Genomic DNA, 20,165 nt, shown 5'->3' with positions numbered 1-20,165 from the left:
ATAAGTCTAAATATATACCCAAGCAGTGCGGGGACCTCGGTATATGTTTAGACCCATCCACAGAGTGCATGGGTTGGAGGCTCGGTAGACCTGCACTGACTTAGGTAGGTGGTCACTTTGATGTTCCTGTACTGCGTGTGTGGCAACGATAAACACATGTAGATTAGTCGCTCGGAGAAACTCAACATGACAGGATAAGTTAAGAAAGGGGGATTTTACAAGGTATGTGTGGTATATTGTCTAATAAATACATACAGCTAACACAAAATGGGCAAATTATATTAACTAATCTGAAGTTGCCACTAATAAGTATTAAGAGCAAGAGAGTAAACACTTTGTTCTTTAACTGAATACGTCATTTATGCTCATATTAAACATTGGTCATGTTTAATATGAGCCTTACTCTCAAAACATGAAGACAGTGTATTTACAAGAAATTCCTTGTTCCCACAGCTCTGAGTTAAATAAGCAGAGGAAAAGAGATGGATGGCTCTTTCTCTCTGATGATCAGACTGCTCTAAAACCTCAGCTGTTTTTTTCCTACTATAGGGGCTTTGTATGACATCAGTGAAATGGGATACTCCTAATGTGTCCATCTCAGGTACACAGCTAAAAGGTAAATGGTAAAAGGATTGGTTCATTTCTACTCCGAGCACTCAAATGGCTTTACACTTGCCTCATTCACCCTCACACACTTTCTATGTAAGTGCTTTCTTCTGAGAAGAACTTGGAGATAGTATCTCGCGGAAGGCTCCTTGAAGCATAGAGGAGCAGACGGGGATTGAACCACCAATGATTAGTACGCGACCTGCTCCACCACCTGAGCCACAACTCTGTCTATGAGCACAAAAGTCCCGCCCACCTGCTGTGGTTTACAGGGGGCAGCCAATCAAAAGACAACTGGCTTAAAGGGAAGGACAGTGGCTTGTTTTACAATGAGCGGCTGCACCAAGGTCAGGAAAAGAACAGGTGAGGATTATTTCAAACTTTGAATCATGCAAAGCAACTCTAGTGAAGTCCATAAATAAAGGTGGAAATTAGCAAACCAAAACTATCAGTAACTACAGTGCATATTACCTCTTCAGATTACTCATAATGGACAACAATCTTGGGATAAAAAAGAAAAAAGCTAGCCACGGTGGTTTCTTTTCCCCCCTTCACTTAACCTGGTAACCTAGAACATGTTCAAAAAGCAGCAGAAAGCTGAGACACAAAGCACATCCCAGTGAATCCCAACAAAGCCCCACCTGTACATGGTCTCAGCCTCAACGTCTCCGAACCAGACCCGCAGATTTGGAGTGAAGTTCTGTCCCGTGAGCTCCAGCATGGCGACATCCCCGCCGCCGTTTAGCTGCAGACAAACAAGATAAACAAACCTGGGATGTAGTGCAGGTGAAATGTCCTGTTAAAGGGGGGAATTTAAAAAAATCTAAACTGTCTCTTTTGTATACCTGTAAGCTCTCCACCACAGGCACCGGGGTGACAGGCGAGTGGACGGGGCCCATGCCCTCGTAGAAGGTGTATTCGGCCTTGTCTGTGCTGATGATTGTCCAGGAGGCGCCGTCGTTGATCATCTCCTTGTTTGGTTCCTTTGGGCATGGAGTGGCCTGGGGGGGGGAGACCCAAGACAACTTGACCAAAACATCTACCCACAGGAAAATAAGCCAGGCACAGAAGAAGAAATGAACTCAAATTCAATGTCAAGTCAGGCTGCCTGGAGCCTTTTTCAGAACGCTACAGCAATCATCCTCAGTCATCGGTGAATAGTATGATTGACTTAATCTGAGGGTGACACGACCGCGACCCTGAAATGATGCGTAGAGATATAAGAGTGACACTGACTTGAAACTGGATGATCCTTTCTTGGGAAAGGCACAGGTACATGCGCTCTGTGTCCTTCAGGTAGAAGGCACACTTGTGGAGCTGGGAGACGGGGTCATCGGCGTCCAGCAGCGCCGTCTGCTTGTCCACCTTCCGGATGATCTGAAAGGACATGAGAGGGGAACGGATTAGCCGACTGCACGATGGGAAAAAGGAATCGGGCAGGGTGAGCGTTGGAGAAAATTAAGTGCAAAAAACCAGAAAGAAACTGAATTAAGGAAAAAATGACAGTGATCTGGAAGCAAGGGGGAATGAAATGCAGGACTGCATGAGCAGGGAGATTAAGGAGGAGGGGGACAGGACACACAAGCAGAAAAGACAGAAGAAAAGAAAACAATGTCACGAGAAGTTCAGTCAAAACATGAGTAATACGGTACAAACATCAGGCTGCTGCTTTCAGAAAAACTCAGTATTAAAAAGGCTTTCTGCTATTTCACGGTCAGCATTTGCCGAGTTTTACCATGGATACGTCACAAAGGTAGGTTTAAATTTTATTAACTTAAACAGAAAAGAGGGGTCACTGCGTTTGGTGCCGCTAACCTCTATGACCGCGGCCCTTTTAAGGAGTTATAAAACTCTCGGGAGTGATCTTTGACATCAATCTAACTTTTGATAAACAAATTAATGATGTTGTTGGAACGAGCTTCTTTCATCTCCAGTCACCTGCAAAGGGGAAGCTTTTCCTCTGGTTCAGAGACTTTGAGACTGAGCTATCCATGCCTCGATTTCATCTCGATTCGATCAAAGTAACGCTCTGTATTTGGACGTCAGTCTGTCACCGCTTTAGCCAACAGCAGCTGGTCCAAAACGCTGCAGCACGGTCATTAGTTGGCACGTGCTAGTGATACCACGTATTGGCTGTCAGTCAGTTTTAAGATTTCATTAGTAGCTTTTAAGGTCCCTCTAGAGCAGGGAAATCTGCTGAACAAATGCTCCTGTCTCGAGGTCCAGATTAAAACACAGAGGTGACCCTTAATTTGTCATATTTTAATAATAATTGAACATCTTTTGTAGTAGCCAGTTTATTCTAAGTGTGTTTGGAGCATAACGTGCCATCTTCAATATGCACGATGCGACGTGCCGCAGTGTTGCATGACTCATCACTGAAGAATGTGATTAATGGTTTCAAATACTGTTGTTTGGACAGTTTTTGATATGGTCTATTAAACAGCTCTCACATTTATTCGATATCAACGTGTTTCTCTTAGTCTTAGACTAGTTGGTTGGTCCAGTTCACGTTCATCTGACTCAATACCTTAAGTATGTTAACCGGGAAAGGCTGGATTCGTCCATCCTTGCATTACAGTTTCATATTGTGTCATTGTTGTGAAACAGTGATTGTTACCAGTCTGGGCAGGGCCATGCCGGTGACGGAGCAGACCAGCTTGACCGTCTGGCCGTAGTGGATATAACCGTCTCTCACAGTGAACTCCTCTCCTTCTGACTCCTCATCGTCCACTGCAAACACCAAACACAGGAACAGGCAGTCAATGCTGCAACCAGCTGCCCACACGCACACGCTTTGGTTTATACACTAAAGCCAACATTCAATCTATCAATCAGCCCGTCACGTTCTTTGTCTGCGATGAATCACGTGTGTAATTACTACAACAAAGAACAAAGCTACGACTACAATGAACAGTGAGAGGGTGACATGTAGACAAGGCTGTCAAACTGCATCGCTGTTCTCGTCAATGATCAGAAGCTTGTGTAACAGATATGAAACCTGATGGAGACTCACACAGGTGGATGTAGAAAGCGCCCCACTGTTGGGAGCTGGCGTGAAAGTTGCCACCCTCCACGTGTAGATACCGCGTGCTGACTGTTTGGGAGCGCAGTCGGTTGAACAGTGCCACCTTGGTCCCCGATGCAATGCACACTGTGGGCGGAGACGAAAGCGTGGAGACACGGCCGGTTACATAACGCACCAAAAACAAGTTGCTTTCAGGTCGGCGCGATAACAGAGAGATAAGACGTCTGCCAGCTGGCAGGACGTGTCCTGTGTGTAGCACAGGTGTGCCACATGTGACATAACTGGGTTACTGGACACTCCATTTTCACTACACTGCCCTCTGGTGGTTAGAAATAGTATTGATCGACTAACCGATTAGCTCAAAACACCTTGTTTTTAAAAAAATTACATTAAATCATAAAATTCTGAGCATATTTTAAAAAGTAATGAACAAACTAAGGCTATAAAATATGCAAGAATAAAACAAGTAGAAAAATGAAGTTAGAAGACAAATTCAAATATCATTTACATTTCAGAATATTCAGTGCAAGATGGAAACAATGCAAATTAGCAGTTTAATTTAGGCTTTGATCAAGGTTTTAAGCTTTTTCTCAATATCCTCACAATGGCTGTAAGAAAACCCCCACATGTGCCTTCTTATTGGCTCCCTAAAGAAGAAAAGAAATCAAACCTTATTCACTGTTAAATGTTTTGGTGCAGGAATTGGGGAGACACCCATTGGTGCTTAAATACTATGTCTTCTACGTGCCGCCTCCTCCTGTTTAACGTTCATCCAAGGTTTTAACCTCTGTTCTTGCCTTCACTTCTAGTCTTTTGTATCAAAGCAGTCTTTCTGCTTGGACTCTGGTTGGATTGTGGTTTCATTTACGCTCTTACTTCGTCTAAACACCCCCCCTACACACGCGTGTTAGTAAAGGCATCTTCACTCCAGCTGATCCATACTTTTACAGGGTAAGCGAATCTTAGAAGAGATACAACCAATCCAATGTTTTCCAGCTGCAGTGAGAATCAAAGTACTTTTCCCTGAGCTGCTAATGAAGCTCTGCTGACTCTGTGGTAAATCCAATCAAGTCTTCACAATAAAAGCATCCTGCCCTGAGTGTGAAGCAGCAACAGCGGGACGTTTTCAGTTTACATCGGCAGTAACTTACAACACCGACAGGCCTGAAAACGAACCATAAAATAAACCGCAAAAGTGCCGAGAGCCTCACAGAGAGAGCCACTTTACAAACAGACGTCAGGGTACGAGGCCGGCACGTCCGGGCCGTGGTCTGTACCGAATATCTTGAATGATTTTGCGGCTCGAGCAAACCAGAAGAGAGACCCGTGAAACGCTCTAGCTGGCTATGCAGTAAATCATGTTAAGCGCATGTTAATATGTTTAAGGCTGTTGTCAGGATTTAAATTTACAGCTCTGGCAGACTGAGCTACACACTGATTTGACATGAAGAGTGAATCTAAAAGGTAAACACTCACAGCGAACCTCTAAACTTATCACAAATGACTCACAGTCAGCATTTTTGAGGGACTGCTTCTTTTTGGAGGGCTTGGAGATGACTTTGATCCTCTTGCTGAGGAAGACGCCGATGTCCGCGCTGTTGCCGTAGAACATCTTGACAGACAACATGAAGTGCTTTCTCTTGTCAGAGTCGGATATGTACAAGGTTTTGGCTGTGCAATAATTCTGAATGAGGAGGCAGAAAAAGAAAGACATAAACAATCAGATTCATTTCTGTTCATGCATATTAAACATATTAAGCACTACAGGAGAAAAACAAGCTCCAAATGTGCTGGAGGCATGTGACAGACTTCCTGTTTCTGTACTGCAGGGTGCCTGGAGGCTATACCGCACGGCTATGGCAGCTTCTGCTGAGTAACTCCATGTTCCTGTGCCAAGGTAAGTGACAGAGTGACAGTATGTGTGTGGGTGGGTGCGTGTTGTACCTTTCCCTCTAAGTTGAGCTGTTGCATTTCTTGGTCGCTGTTGCCGATGCCGATGAAGGCGCAAGGCTGCGACTCCTGGTCGGAGCAGCCGTCTCGCTCCATCTGGTCCTTCTTTTTCTTCCAGCCGCTGCCCATCAGGTACACACAGGGAGGAGGGCAGAAGAACCTGGAACACACGACACACGTGCAGCTATAAACGCCAGCATCTAAATCTTTAGAGGTGATGAAATAAATTTGTTTTTGTGGTGATTTTTTGAGACAGAGATTTGTTGAGAGTTGCCAAAAACCCTGAAGCACCAAAGCTCTTCTTTAAATGTTTCTGCCTTTTACTCTCGTCTCTGTGCAGATGATCCCACACTGCTTCAATAATGTTGAGGTTGAGCTCAGGGGAAGCAAATCCATGTCGGAAGGTGCTTCACTTTGCATTTTTCTACCCATGTATGCTTTTACTGCACTGGCAGTGTGTTTGGGATCACTGTCATGCTGAAAAATGAAGCTGCTGCCAATCAGATGCTTTCCAGATGATTTTACACGGTGGATCAAAATCTGACAGTACTTTTCTCGGTTCATAATTCTAATCTTAACAAGATCTCCGACACCACTGTCTGAAATGCAGCCCAGACAATGACACAGCCTCCACTGTGTCTTACAGCTGTAAACACTCAGGTTGTACATCTTTCCTGAACTCTGCACAATATACACGATGACTGGAACCCAAAAAAAAAAAAAAAAAAAAAAAAAGATCCAATCAGATGTGCTGTCACTGAGTTTTAGTCGAGTTCTTGGGTATTCTGGCACACCTCAGCCTTTCATCCCGTTTCCCTTCCTTATGAACGGTTTCTTGACACTTCCACTGAGTCCATGTCTGATGAGGCTTTAATGAAGAGCCACATGCATCTCTCAGGTCCTGTTTCTGGCAATGCCGGATCTCCCCCCCCCCCCCCATTTCTGAGTCTCATGACTTTCAGATACTGTTCATCTGCTGCAGGTGGTTTTTAGATCTGTTGCTTCTTTTGTCCTGAACTTGTCCAGTTTCCTCAATTTTAACTCTGGCTCGTTCCTTGATTTGGGGGCGTTTTTAGGCTGGAAGGAGTCATAGCTCAATGTTAAGTGGCTTAACAAGCAGATGATAGGTGTAAATATGGGGAAATAAAAGAGAGAAGAGGAGGAATAAGAGAAGGAACAGAAAAGACCTGAATGTGCACTTCCTAATTTGAACCAGAAGAGGGCACTCTTGCACCAAGCTCCAGCTGGAGTCCAACTTGGGTCAACAAGCTGTTGTGTACAGCTACAGTAAAACATCTAAAGGCTGTCACACTTCATTCTGCAGATGTTACCGTGATCGGTCCAGAACCTAAATGATTTGTCAAGAAACGAGAAGCAGCATTTTGAATGAAATCTAACTTTCCTTCCCCCATTTTTAAAAAGGTCCCTCATTTTACTTCTCTTCTCCTTTCAAACGCACGTTACTACTGTGAAAACAAGAACTGCCTTGAAATAACTCGCAAGTTCAGCTTTGTTAAAAGAGAAATCCACTCATTACAGAACGAGCACACACTTCAAATAAATTCATGTGCGTCAGTGTGGAACTGGAAAGCGACCTATTTCGCAACACCAGTGTCTGTCTCTGTGGGTGTTTGTCTACTTTCACCTCCTATAAAAAAGCTCAGACAGCGAGAGAGGCAGCTTAGAAAGAGGGAGACGGCACATTAACATTCTCAGTGCGTCCACTTTTGGGGTTTTTTTCCTGGGGCGCTCTCTTGTTAAGGCACAAAAAAGGAGGAATTAAGCGGTCTGACGCAAAACATGAACGCAGCCTTTTGCAGGCCAGGAGGATGTTTAAACAAATACCTGCAGCTACATCCGAACACGGCCTTTGGGAGTTGCTTATCACCTGAAAAAGTTCAACCTCAATGCACAAAAGAGCAGCATTAAATATGTGTGACAGATGTGTTTGAATGTTTCTCTTCGCTGTCACTTTAACTGGATGAGATGGCTTAAAAAGTCCTCAGAAGAATTTGTCTCAACCTCTTTTCCTATCTCTCTCCCTCGCTCCGTCTTCTGTTGCGCTCCAACTCTCAGAGGTGTCTGGGAGTTGGCGCGCAACAGCCGATTTACCAAGAGATAGGCCCCGATGAGATCGCAAGCAGCGCTGCACCTTGGCCAAGAAACCGAGGGGGGGGGAGGATAGGGGGGCTCAGGAGAGTTGCAAAATGAGCATGAGGTGTGGAGGAGCGCTATAAAAAAAGCTTCTAAGTGAGAGATAAAAAGGTGAGTGCATAGTTACAGGAAGGGCCCGAGGAAGATGAGCTAAGAGGAACAGATCCAAAAAAGGAAAAAAAAAAGCATGTGTTACGATGGCGAGCTATCACCCTGCGTTTAACCAGCAGCATCAGGTACGGCATGAAAATGACAACATTAGGTTGTCACACGTGCGCTCGCCCGTGAAAGCTCACACCGAAAGGCTTCACGGTGCTGCGAGACGCCGCCTCCTCCTCTTCCTCTTTTATTCTCGTAGCTCTCAGTCGCAGCTCCTTCTTCTTCCGGCTCTCTGTGGTTTTTAACGTGGCCTCGTGGAAAAGGTCGCCTCTCGCTTCCTTTTTTGACCTCCACAGATATCAGAGGTCAGAGGGGTCAACACAGCCTCTCAGCACAGAGGCACCGTGCTGAGGAATGTGCTTTCGCCAGACCCCTCTTGACTAATGTACACTACCTGTGTTTGCCACAATAGTTGAATATAGATTAGAGGATAGTATAAATGCCTCTGGGCCACAGGTGTCTGCAACCAGTGGGGACGGCTAAAGGGTCAAACAAACAAAAATATCCAAATTTCCTTTAAAAAAAACAAAAAAAACAAACTAAAATTTAAAAACTTTTTTTTTTGTTGCTTTTTTTAACTAGATGTTAAACTGTGTCCGTTCTTTGAATTATTGTGATGCAAACAGATAAATAAGTGCTTGTAGCACGTTTATAAATAATCAAACTTCTGAGGAAAAATAAACTGCGTTTACAAGAACTGTCGGCTGATCGCAATCTAAGCAGCATTATCGCCACGGGCTGAAGACGAGAAGCCGCCAGCATCACTAAGGAAGTAAATTTAGCCAGCTGGCTACCAGAGATGGGCAGTAACGTATTAAAAGTAACTGTAATCTGATTACTTTTTCCAAGTATCGCGTAAAGGATTACTTTGAAAAAAAAGGTAATAAGATTGCTGTTACTTTCCCGTAAGCAAACTGCATTACTAAACAATGACTTTGTTTGTGAGAGTGTCTCACGACAATGACATACAAGTGTGCGACATCGAAGTGTGCAGATCAACAATGCATAACATGGAGTGCGGGAGAGAGTACGACCATGCAGCAGGCTGAAAGGTCTATTGCTTTATAACATATTCAGGTTGTGTGTCATGTTTTTTTTTTAAGTAACTTAATCCACTAATTACTATTTTTAAGTAACTTGGCCAACACTGCTGACCACCCAGATCTCACCCACAGGCGTGTGTGGCTGTGCCCAGCGTATTTTTCTCACATCTTTTTGAGACGCGTCTGCAGACAGTGAAGCTGGAAATTTGAAAAGTCTGTTTGTTTGTGTGGTGAGTCACACAATCTCAGAGTGTTGTTTATGATTTTAAGTTTGTAAGAAGGGGTTAAACATTCAGCAGACTGATGAGCTTTTAAAAAGGGCTGATCAGAGCGATTTACAGTCGTCATTTTCTTCTTTGAAACCAAACAAAACCACCGAGCTGACAACTTAAAAACAGAAACCAATGAGAGACTGGATGATCGCAAATACACTCCATGGTGAAATCCATACAATGGCAGTGATGACAATAATGAGCATTTCTGGTCACGTGAAGGGCTATCCAGCGATCATCAGTTATTTAGTGAGACGTTCTCAAGGAGGCAGACCACTAAAATATTCAAATAAAACAAAAATCCTCCCCCACAAAGGCCTACGCGTCTAAACAACTGCAGACTCCAGGATAAAATGTAGCAGGGGCCGCTAAAGAATCAATTGTGTGATGTGTTACTGTGAGGGTGAAACACTGACCGGCATTAATAGATTTGCTTTAGATTCAAGACCAAAATCTTTTAAGGATTCCCAAAACCTGAAAAAAAACATTAGACAAGAAGCTCCCATTTCATACTGAACTCACCTTTTCTCATTGCCATAGGATTTCTGTGCAACTTTTGCGTGTAGGATCATGACAGTTTGGTCTCCTCGCTCCTTCAGGTAATTCCTCATCGCTTCTCTGCAGGAAGAGGAAAAAAGAAGAGAGATAAATTAAACCAGCTATGTTCTAATCTGAAAGAGGAAGTGACGTGAGTGCAACTTCACAGAAGACTTAAGAGGAGGCCACCCTCCTTGTGCATACATGCACTTGCAGCGACCTCTGAAAAGCCAGAGCCTCCACAATATGCTTGCAGAGAAGCTGAGCTCTCCCTGGGTCCATCCGAGGTTTAAGGGGGGAGCAAGAAAACACCAGAGCCAAAAAAACAAAAACAGAGCTGAGCTCATCACCAAAGATTCCTCATGTCGTGTCAAAAATGTTGCAAGGGTCGAGCTCCGATTACTTCTGTCAACTCTGCCAAAACTTCTCACCTCCCGCTACACCCTCACCCCCCCCTTCACAGGAGCGAGCCGAAAACTTGCTCGACTGAGAGGCGCGGAGGTGAAAGATCGGGCTTAGACGCACAATTAAAGCACGTCATGCGCATGGAGAGCAACACACTTTGACCCGATCGCTACACACGCACAGATGTCAGTGTCACCTGACACGCCAGGGGATCCTCACAGGGCTTCCCACTCAAACACGCACACACACGGCTTTTCACTCTAGCACGTTATACTAGGCCGCACACTCGGCTTAGACATGCCCTTTGTTATGATAAGCAAGGGGCCTCCTCAGTGTGTGTGCGGGACACAGGGGCAATCGGGGGAGTGGGCGATACAGAAGAAGAGGAGAAAGCATGATGAGGCAATTATTTTTCTGATTATTTCAGTCTCACTGCAACACTAAAAATCTGTTTTTTTCTAAATTGCTGATCGCCAGCAGCTATAAATGAGACTAATAGAGGTACGATCCTGGAATTCCACACAGCCTGACATCACTTAAACACCACATGGAGAAAATGATATCAAGCCGGGGTGGACGGGGGAGTGCGTACGACTCCAGTTCGACTCGGTGGAAAACAGTGGTTTCGTTAAAACGTTGGACTTCTCCCCATGGATGCATTTAGAATGTGATTACGTTATTAAAGGACGTAACCCTTCTCTGGGAAGTGAATCGCTGGTGTCACACACACACACTCTAATCCCGCCGGGTGGAGTGGAGGGGGACTCCTGTGCTCAAAGCTCTGATTGATTATGGAGAGAAAACACAGTCCAGGCCTGCTGATGTCAGACCCTGCAGGGCACATGTCACACCTCTGATACGGCCTGTGACCTACTGCTCCCACAGGCAGGATGACTGACACACACACACACACACACACACACACACACACACACACACACACACACACACACTTATACAGGATTAGGGCAGTTACCACTTAGAGCAGGGGTCCCCAATCCCAGTCCACGAGGGCAGGTGTCCTGCAGGTTTTAGATGTGTCCTTGATCCATCACAGCTGATTTACATGGATAAATTACCTTCTCAACATGTCTTGAAGTTCTCCAGAGGCCTGGTAATGAACTAATCATGTGATTCAGGTGTGTTGACCCAGGGTGAGATCTACAACCTGCAGGGACACCGGACCCCTGACTTAGAGGAAGCTTCTAAAAGATGGTTTGCATCTTATGCATGTCCTAAAGACCCTAAATAAAAACATTTAGATCAAGCCAAAAAAAGATAAAGATATACAATTTGGAGCGACAAGTAAAATACATGAACAGTTTCAGTTTGGCAATCATGTGGCCCCCTAACAGCGGGATCTTAGCTTGTCTGCCTAGAGACTGCTCTGCAACAGTCTGCCAAACACCAGTGATGGAAGAAGAGTGTATTCACAGACCAGATGGTGAAAATCTCCGTGCGATTGTGTTGACTGATAGCAGACTGCCACAGTTGGCCGTAGTTTCCAACTACTCAGAGCTGTAGCCTTACTGCTGTAGTCAGTACATTTCAAAAGATACAACTTTTACTCTGAGGATGGACTTTACATTTCTGCAGGTTTTTAGTTTATACTACCGCTCAGTGACTTCATATGCTTACATGTAAACTACAGGCTGCTGTGGCGATCTGCGAGGGACCAACGCAGTCACAACAAGATTTTTGGTGCATTCGCCCCGTTTGTCATTTCACCCAGTGACAGCCAGCAGCCTCCAGGAGCCACTCCCCCACCAATCGGTGACCAGAGGACGCATCGTGTCCAATATGGCAGACACCTCGAGCAAAGTACACATGAGAAACTTCTATAACACAGGAACACAGCCTCTCTAATGGCATCTGACATTAAACTAAACCTATCAGTTTTGCATAACCTTTAAAACATCCAACAGTGTTAGCTTCAAGCACCTAAATAAATCAGAGAACATCTTTAAATGATGCTTTACCCCCATTTTCAGCTGTGTTTTTTTTTAATCTTGGACTCACTAATGGAGAAGCTTTATATAAGTCACACTTAAAATAATCTATGTTTATCTTTAATAATGGTCTGGGTGCACACCCAGGCAGTTTTATCTGCCATCCCCCTCCTGCTAAACCAGCTTTCTTCTGATTGGCTGCACCTTGCAAACAGAAAACAATAGGTATAGGACCATGTAAGTGACATCATCTCTCACTGATCTCATACGGAGTCATGAGTAGAGAAAACAAAACACAAATCCTTGTCTTTGGGCTTACAAAGATCATCTATGCATGTGCTGACCTCCTTATAAGAGCAGCACGACTATAACGGTCCACTCAGACCATGCATTCGGTGCCATACTTAATGAGATCTTTGGGCTCCGTCACTCATTTTGAAGCTCATGTTGTCAACACTTTGGAATCAGTTCTTGTGCTCCTGACAAAAGGAAATAAAACACCAAATTAAAAAAAAGAAACGTGATATCAGCCAGCCTCAGATTCAGGGTCACGCTCATAAAAAAAGGGAAGCAGTTTGATCAAATATTTAAATACAATGGCACGTAGTTACTGCACGACCACAAAATGTAATGCTAGTGTTTGTTAAGTGTCGTGCGACAGCCTCGGCTTGTGGTTGACACCGTTTCAGCGCTCACCAAACCCTTCCAGACCACTGTGGCTGAGTTGGGGAGAGACCATTCCCCATCAAGACACAAATGCTTTGGCACGATCGCGCTTTGACTCACAGCGGCTCTTTATGCATGCCGATTTTCACTTCAGAGCGCCTCCAAACAACCACTGAATAGATAACAAAGATGCACCACATGTGGCAGCAATCATGTGAAACTGAATATCCTATGATCAGATGGAAAAAAGAAAAAAGCAACAACACAAAAGTCCCCAACACTGGGTCCATCGATCCAAACTTGTGCTGTGTAGCCAAGCTTTGTTCAAACCCGCAGAATTTTATATGAAAATCTAGCGGGGAACAAGAGCTTTATAAAGATACCAAATATGTCTCGAAGGATTTCGGGGGAGACGAGTATAAAATGATGCAAAAGACATAAAAAAAGATGACAGATGACTATCACGAGGCAGTGAACCAGAAACATCAGGACTTTACGCGGGAGCTGTGTATCAGAGGGGGAAAACCCTAAAAATGGATTAAAGCAGTATTTGTGCATTTGTTCTCTATATTGCACTGTTACGCTGTGCATTATTATTCAGTCTTCAGTAATGTGTCAACAGGGTTTTTCCTGTCACCCCACCCAAAACGTTTGGGCTTCCCCCCCTGAAGGAATACGGGTGTAATAAAAAAAAAAAAATTTTTCTTCTTACTGAAGCATAAAACAGACAATTCAGTATGATATTTACTGCCTAACATACATTTTGTTCCAAACAGAGGTGCCAGAAATATATATTTTTTCTTTTATACACAAACAGTTATGCCCATGTGTGTATTAATAATAAAGACAATGGAAACGGGACATGCTTCCAAAATCTTTTTTGTGCTAGAAAATGCAGGTGGCAGCAGGAGAGTAACGAGATTCCCGTCTCTTAAATGACTCTTATTCGTACGTCTCGCATCGATATCGACAAAGACGCGGCTTTGATCTAACACATTCACCCTAACACGACAGGGCCGTCTTGAGTAATCATTTGTAGCTTATACAGAGTGAAACACGAGCGCACGCACGCCACACAGACTGAGCGCTGGAGACGGAAGGAGAAGTGAGAGAGTCTGTGACCAGAATCAGCTCTACTTCCTGTGCAAGACTAGCACGCAGCAGATGCACGAAATTCCAGTGCAAATCAAAATACGAGTAAGACCAAATTTCAAAACATTACACTGTGTTCATTTGTATTTGAGGGATTAAAAAACAAAACTGGGGGTAAAAATAAATAAATAAATAATAAATCAGCCCTTCATTCATGCAGAGACAGGAAACGAGGGTCACTTCATTTAAACCGAGTACGCCCACATGTAATAAAACCAATAACCACAGATAAGAGTCTACATCACACACTCACACAGAAAAGTAACAGCATCTGAGCTGCAGGTTTAATTTCTGACGAGCTTTATTTAGGTCCAAAAAATGTGCTAAAAGGCAGTCTGTGACAGCGAGTGAAAAGAAGGAGGGAGGTCAGAAATAAAACGTGAGGGGAGGAGATCGGGCAAAAGAAAAATCGGAACATACGAAACAAAAGACGAGACGCTTGAGAGGTGAGACAAAAATGTGCCAGACAGATTTATAAAAAGAGGCATATCTTTAACAGCAGGCGATGTGTGTGTGTGTGTGTGTGTGTGTGTGTGTGTGGGAGAGAGAGAGAGAGAAAGGAGGGGTGAGGTTAAGTCAGGCTACAGATGCAGCAGAGCAGACAGGCATCTGCCCCGTACATCTGCCACAGCGTCTTCAGCCGAGCAGCACTGTCATAGGACCCCCTGTGAACACACTCAAACACACGCACACGAAGAGCAGAGGGGCGGGGCCCCATTAATACACACATGCGCGGTGAAACAGCTCAATTAAGATGATCAGACAGTAATTAGTTTGCACCTTGTGCATCACAAAAGGTAGATTACACACAATTGTAGTGTGGGGCTTTGGGTTAAAGCATTAACAATCAGCCACTTTAGCCTCCTTTTACAAGGCTAGGAGACGTGGCCTTCACACACACACCCCTCACTGTTTGATGTCTGACCTCCGGATGAGCCGTGTAAGCTCACGTGCACACACACACACACACACACACACACACACACACAAATGGAAAATTGCTGACAACTGTGGGATATTGCTACAGCTTGCACTCATCTCAGCTCTGATCATTTGCTACATGGTAAACAGAGTAAATCCTCCGCTTTGACATTTCTGCATCAACGACAAAACGTGAGAAAATTAAAATACGCAAACAGAATCCGAATTAAAACAGCACTGGTGTCGTTGCTTAAGTAGCGTCACCGATCACTCAGGAGAATATTGCAGTGGTAAATGGTAAATGGCCTGTATTTATATAGCGCTTTTAATAGTCCCTAAGGACCCCAAAGCGCTTTACACGTCCAGTCATCCACCCATTCACACACTGGTGATGGTAAGCTACATTGTAGCCACAGCCACCCTGGGGCGCACTGACAGAGGCGAGGCTGCCGGACACTGGCGCCACCGGGCCCTCTGACCACCACCAGTAGGCAACGGGTGAAGTGTCTTGCCCAAGGACACAACGACCGAGACTGTCCAAGCCGGGGCTCGAACCGGCAACCTTCCGATTACAAGGCGAACTCCCAACTCTTGAGCCACGATCGCCCATATATGATATGGCAGGTGTAATCTGATCCTAAAACATACAATCAAACAGCCAGATCAACCCACTGTGACCAGAGAAGTGAAATAAATAAATACCTGCTTTTTCTTCTAGTTGTAGCTGTGATTAACAGTTTGAAATGGCTCATTTATGCTATTGACAATACAGTTCCTGCAGATATGCTGGTATCAGCATTTATAACTGATGAATGGCAAAAATGTTAGGGAAACTGCTTTTGTTTTTGTGTGTCTGAAAGAAAATAAACATATTGGCCCATATCTTGAATTGTTAAAATCACCAAATATCAAAATCAGTATTGGTTTTAAAGTCCTTTAAGTCAAACTCTACGTGCCCATTAGACTGTAATCCCTTATGACTAATTTCCAAATTTTTATATTAGCAAATTTATACTTTTTAGACTGAATGTGTAAATTGATCCATTTTCTGTTGCTTTGCTTGTTATTTAAAAAAAACCAAACAAACAGTAAATTAGTTGCCAGTAAACTTGGCAACCCAGCCTGTATTCTCATGTTGAGTCCGTTTGTGTAAATTTGTGCAAGCGGATGTGTCTGAACCCTAGAAGTGTTTGTTCCAGTCGAGTAGCCTCCCTGACAGTGTGAACCTCTAGGACCTGGAGGTTCGGCTGCCATAAAAAGCTCCTGCGGGATGCTGCAAAATTTTAGAGCAGCACCCAAAGAAAACCTGCGGACGCGAAGACTCTACGGCAGATTGACAGGCCAACAAAGACCATAACCATAGTCACATGAACTAAACGAGCTCTGTTGTGCCTTTCGGCTGTTTGTTAAAGAGTGTTTTGTGTCGGTCATATTTCTGGCCATCAAAAACCATCAGACGAATCGAAGGGCCAGTGCGAGCCAGCGGACTGGCAGCACATGAATAAAGAGGGGGACACATCAAAAGGTGCAGGGGCCCCTTTTTCCAAACCCACGCTCGGCTGTTCCAAGCAACACGCAACCCCCTCATTTTCCCCGCTGAGTGCCACGCGCAAAAGCCGAGTGACACACACACACACACACACACACACACACACACACACACAGTCTTTGTTATTCAGAACAGCAAACACCAATAAGCAAACAAGTGCGTGCGCGCACACACACAATCCCTAAAAAGCAACCCACATCATCCATCAACGGTCTGGATTCACCCAAATGTTACTCCAAGTAACTTGGAGCAAACTTAAGAAGAACTCAATAATCAAAAACTTGCAGTACGGCTCGTCAAAAAAGCTACACACAGTAAGACGAGTACAGCGCAGAGAGCGCACATTCGGACCGTGAGGCCTCAGAAAGGGTTATTTATTGCTTCTCTAGCATGTTTCTCCACAAACAACGGCAAAAATAGCACGGTTCATTTCAACACACGCACATTAAAACAGTCCCAAAGGAGGCGAGTCTGCAGAGATCTAAGTAATGAGCGATCAATAGCAGAACAAAAATGAGGTAATACAGCAAAGCTGGGGTCAACAGAAAGCAGCTGTGCAGGACTCCACAGTAAAGCTGCACATGTCGTACGCTATTGTATCAACAACAACATTGCAGCGGTTGTTATAGACGCATTTCTCCGCTTCTGGAAATCACAGCCTGAAATGAGCTCCTCGCTGCCTCAACAGATTTTATGTGGCAAACCTGCTGGTGAATATAAAATTATTAAAACGCTTGTAAAAAATTAGGCGTGGAAATCGTAGTTAAAAACAAAAAAGTTCCTGTTAAAGAAAAAAGCGAGGTATTTATTATTCACATGGTGTCAGTTGGGGATGTGCCGGTGGACAATGTCGAGAATCGTTCATGTTAATAGTGACAGTTTGTCAACTAAGGAGGTTTTTTAACTAACATCCCCACCGATGCATCAAGTTGACACTGTCACATGATGAGTTTCATTTTAAACTGTTTCTGCAACGCCACAGTTACACATGTGCCCTCAATGTACAAAACAGACGGGTATGGGCGTGCACCAGCGCGTGTACAAAGTTCATGCTTGGACTTCTGCACGCTTTGAAGGTAATGTGCGTGTGTCGTGTGTGTGTGTGGGTGTAGTGGCTACACGGACCAATCATAATCATGATCTAACAAGAGAAAACAGGCTAAAGAAAGAAAAGAAAAAAAACTGGATAAATAAGCAGAACTAACAGTCTAAGTAAAAAAGAAAAGAGAAATAAATCACTTAATAACTTTAGAGCCTTGCAGCTGATATCCACCCACTAATGTAATCACCCAACACTAGGTTTGGGTGAAGTGATTTGAAGTAGCTTTAAGCTTATGTTTTTAAGAAAAAAGGGGAGGGGCGTGGAGTTAAACGACAGGGTGGGGAAAAAAAACTGTGTAGTTTTTGATGTTTTTTATTGCAAAGGTTTCTTTTTTATTGGTAATCCCAGAGTGGTATTAGTAAGCCACATATTAGGGTTACTTCAGAGGGTCTCTATACTTTCATTCTTTTGAGAATGTGTCCAAAATAGTAATAATCAAAACAAAATCAAATCTAGAAAACAAACAAACAAAAAAAGGTAGCAAATACCTTGGGGAGGGGCGGGTCCGTAGAATAGGTGTTCACAAGAACACAACGGCATACATAAACAAAGGAACACACAAAACCCAGCACTATGACAAGAAAACAAGCTCTAAAGGGACCACGAGTGCGTGTGCACACCCACCTTGTTAGGCGCTGTGGCTGAGGGCGCTCCCCGAACTTCCTGCAAAGACACAAAGTGAGAAGAAAACATAAGTGGGTTGGTTATCAACCACGAACACACGCACAGTAAACAGTGCATGGCAAAAAAACCCAAAAAAACAGCACATGTACAAACGCACATAAAAAGCAGCGTGGCCTTGGCAGCGTGTAATGGCAGCGTGTTCAAACAGAGTCTGTGCCAAACGTCGCGCCGCTTGTTTGCCGTGAAAACACGACTTAAAGCGAATGAATTTTGTTCAAACTAATTGCCGTCGTGTTGAGACACGTTGAACATCAATGGGAAAAAACCCCCACTGGGTTCAGATCAGCTAATCGGTATATTTAGTATTACTACTGAATTTCAGAAACTCAAGTTCAGCAGCTGAACAAACGACGGTTCTTCAATAGCCGACGCACTCAAACAGGTGTGAAGGGTTTGAGATTACAGAGATTTTAAATGGTGCTCAGAGAAGCCCTAACCATATTTATCTGTGTGACTATAAGCTATAATCTTAAAACAACACATTAATTTAGCCTTGCTATCAATAGGATCTTCACAACACACACCCCAAAGACAAAAAAAACAAAAACAAAAGAAAAAAAACCCAACACACACACACACACACACACACACACACACACACACACACTAATACAAAAGCAGATTTCTGGCTTTGTGTTTGCAAATCTAAATTGTAAAACCTGAACAAGAACATTGACTTGATGAATTTTTTGGCAGTGCCTCCAATGCACTGGTGCTGAAGGCATATTGCAGCGATTTAAAAATTACAAACCACGGGGACAGAAATTCTCATTTTTAAATACTGGTACTGCAGCAATTTAATTACTTCATTGGTATTTCTGAATTAACAGCAAAAGCGTGAATTTCAACAAGAAAACTGATCTTTTTAATTTCTCCTGTGAATGCAAATTATTCTAAAGTATTCAGAGTGTGCAAAAATACAGATCGAAAAGCATTTTAGCTGAACCCACTGACATTCTGCCTGCAATTTTGTAAAGAAAGACCGCTCCGTGGCACGGCACTCCTCAGGTTAAAAAGGTCTCCGTTATACTGACGGTTCAATGATTCTTCAGGGAAACGATACAAATAAGCAGAGAAGGTAAACGTGCTTAGTTAATGTGAGTCAGCCGAGGACCATAATGAAACAAGAGCTGGACTGACTCGTTTGGTTGATTGATTGATGATTTCCCCTCCCTCCATGTATGGAGTCATTACTCTATTACACACCAACTCAAAACATCCGTAATAAGAAAAGAGAAACAGAACAAACATGGAGGAAGTGCTTAACCCTCTGATTTAAAAGCATGAAAGAATATCAAACCTCTACTACAACTGCTACATCTACCTTTGTCTGACAGTGAGCAAAACTCAGTTCAGTCCTTTGTTATTAAAATGTTTTTGTGCTCCACATTTACATTATCCTGTCCTGTTGCAGGTTCTATGTGGATAAACTCTGAAAGCAGAGCAGGGCCTGCTGTGGGTAGCAGCCGTGTAAGACGCTGTGGTTGCAGTTCAGTCAGCAGGTCCTCTGATAGAATAACAGGAGAAGCAAATAAATGGCGCTTTGAGGACCCAGCAGGGGCTGGTTGGTAGGCAGCAGCTAAACTCGCTAATTAAAACGCATACAGTTCATCATAAATAAACTAAGGGCACAGTCCAAGCTTTTAAGGTGTGTGTGCCTAAAACAATGTCCATTAACAGAAGACAGCATGGTGACCAGAGAAGGAAGAATTTGTGAATTGTATATTTATTCTCGAGCCGAGGTGATTTTGCAAACATTCGTCATGATACAAAAGCCTGAATTTAACTCAAACTGTTGGGTGAATCATGACTGGGATGGATAGATCGTTTATTCTACCCAAACGGAACAAAGTGACGTGAGTTTGTGCTGAGAGGGCTGCTCTGCACAGTTTAAACCCAAACGCAACAAAAGAAGAAGATTACAGGATCAGTCAGGTAACCATTTTTCGCCCTCGGCTTAAGGTTCATGACCCGACTTTAAAGTCCTC

General features: G+C 43.8%; 1 protein-coding gene across 1 annotated transcript in view; it reads right to left on the bottom strand.

The window, feature by feature from the left end:
• Nucleotides 1–20,165, bottom strand: part of rbpjb (recombination signal binding protein for immunoglobulin kappa J region b) — a 52,668-nt gene that overhangs the window by 2,993 nt on the left and 29,510 nt on the right. Inside the window, exons 2-10 of the mRNA XM_085349543.1 lie at nt 18,118–18,156; nt 9,735–9,830; nt 5,579–5,744; nt 5,144–5,318; nt 3,623–3,760; nt 3,227–3,339; nt 1,843–1,983; nt 1,452–1,607; nt 1,248–1,351 (exon numbers count right to left, since the gene is read on the bottom strand). Of these exons, the coding sequence (XP_085205669.1) occupies nt 1,248–1,351; nt 1,452–1,607; nt 1,843–1,983; nt 3,227–3,339; nt 3,623–3,760; nt 5,144–5,318; nt 5,579–5,744; nt 9,735–9,830; nt 18,118–18,156 (1,128 nt within the window). The remainder of the gene's footprint in view (nt 1–1,247; nt 1,352–1,451; nt 1,608–1,842; nt 1,984–3,226; nt 3,340–3,622; nt 3,761–5,143; nt 5,319–5,578; nt 5,745–9,734; nt 9,831–18,117; nt 18,157–20,165) is intronic.

This window comes from Diplotaxodon limnothrissa, linkage group LG3, assembly GCF_057381915.1.
Source record: "Diplotaxodon limnothrissa isolate DT_005_m linkage group LG3, D_limnothrissa_male_GT1.1, whole genome shotgun sequence".
Lineage (NCBI taxonomy): Eukaryota > Metazoa > Chordata > Actinopteri > Cichliformes > Cichlidae > Diplotaxodon > Diplotaxodon limnothrissa.
Note: the sequence above shows the minus strand (reverse complement) of the source record. Positions and strands in the feature narration are given on the sequence as shown.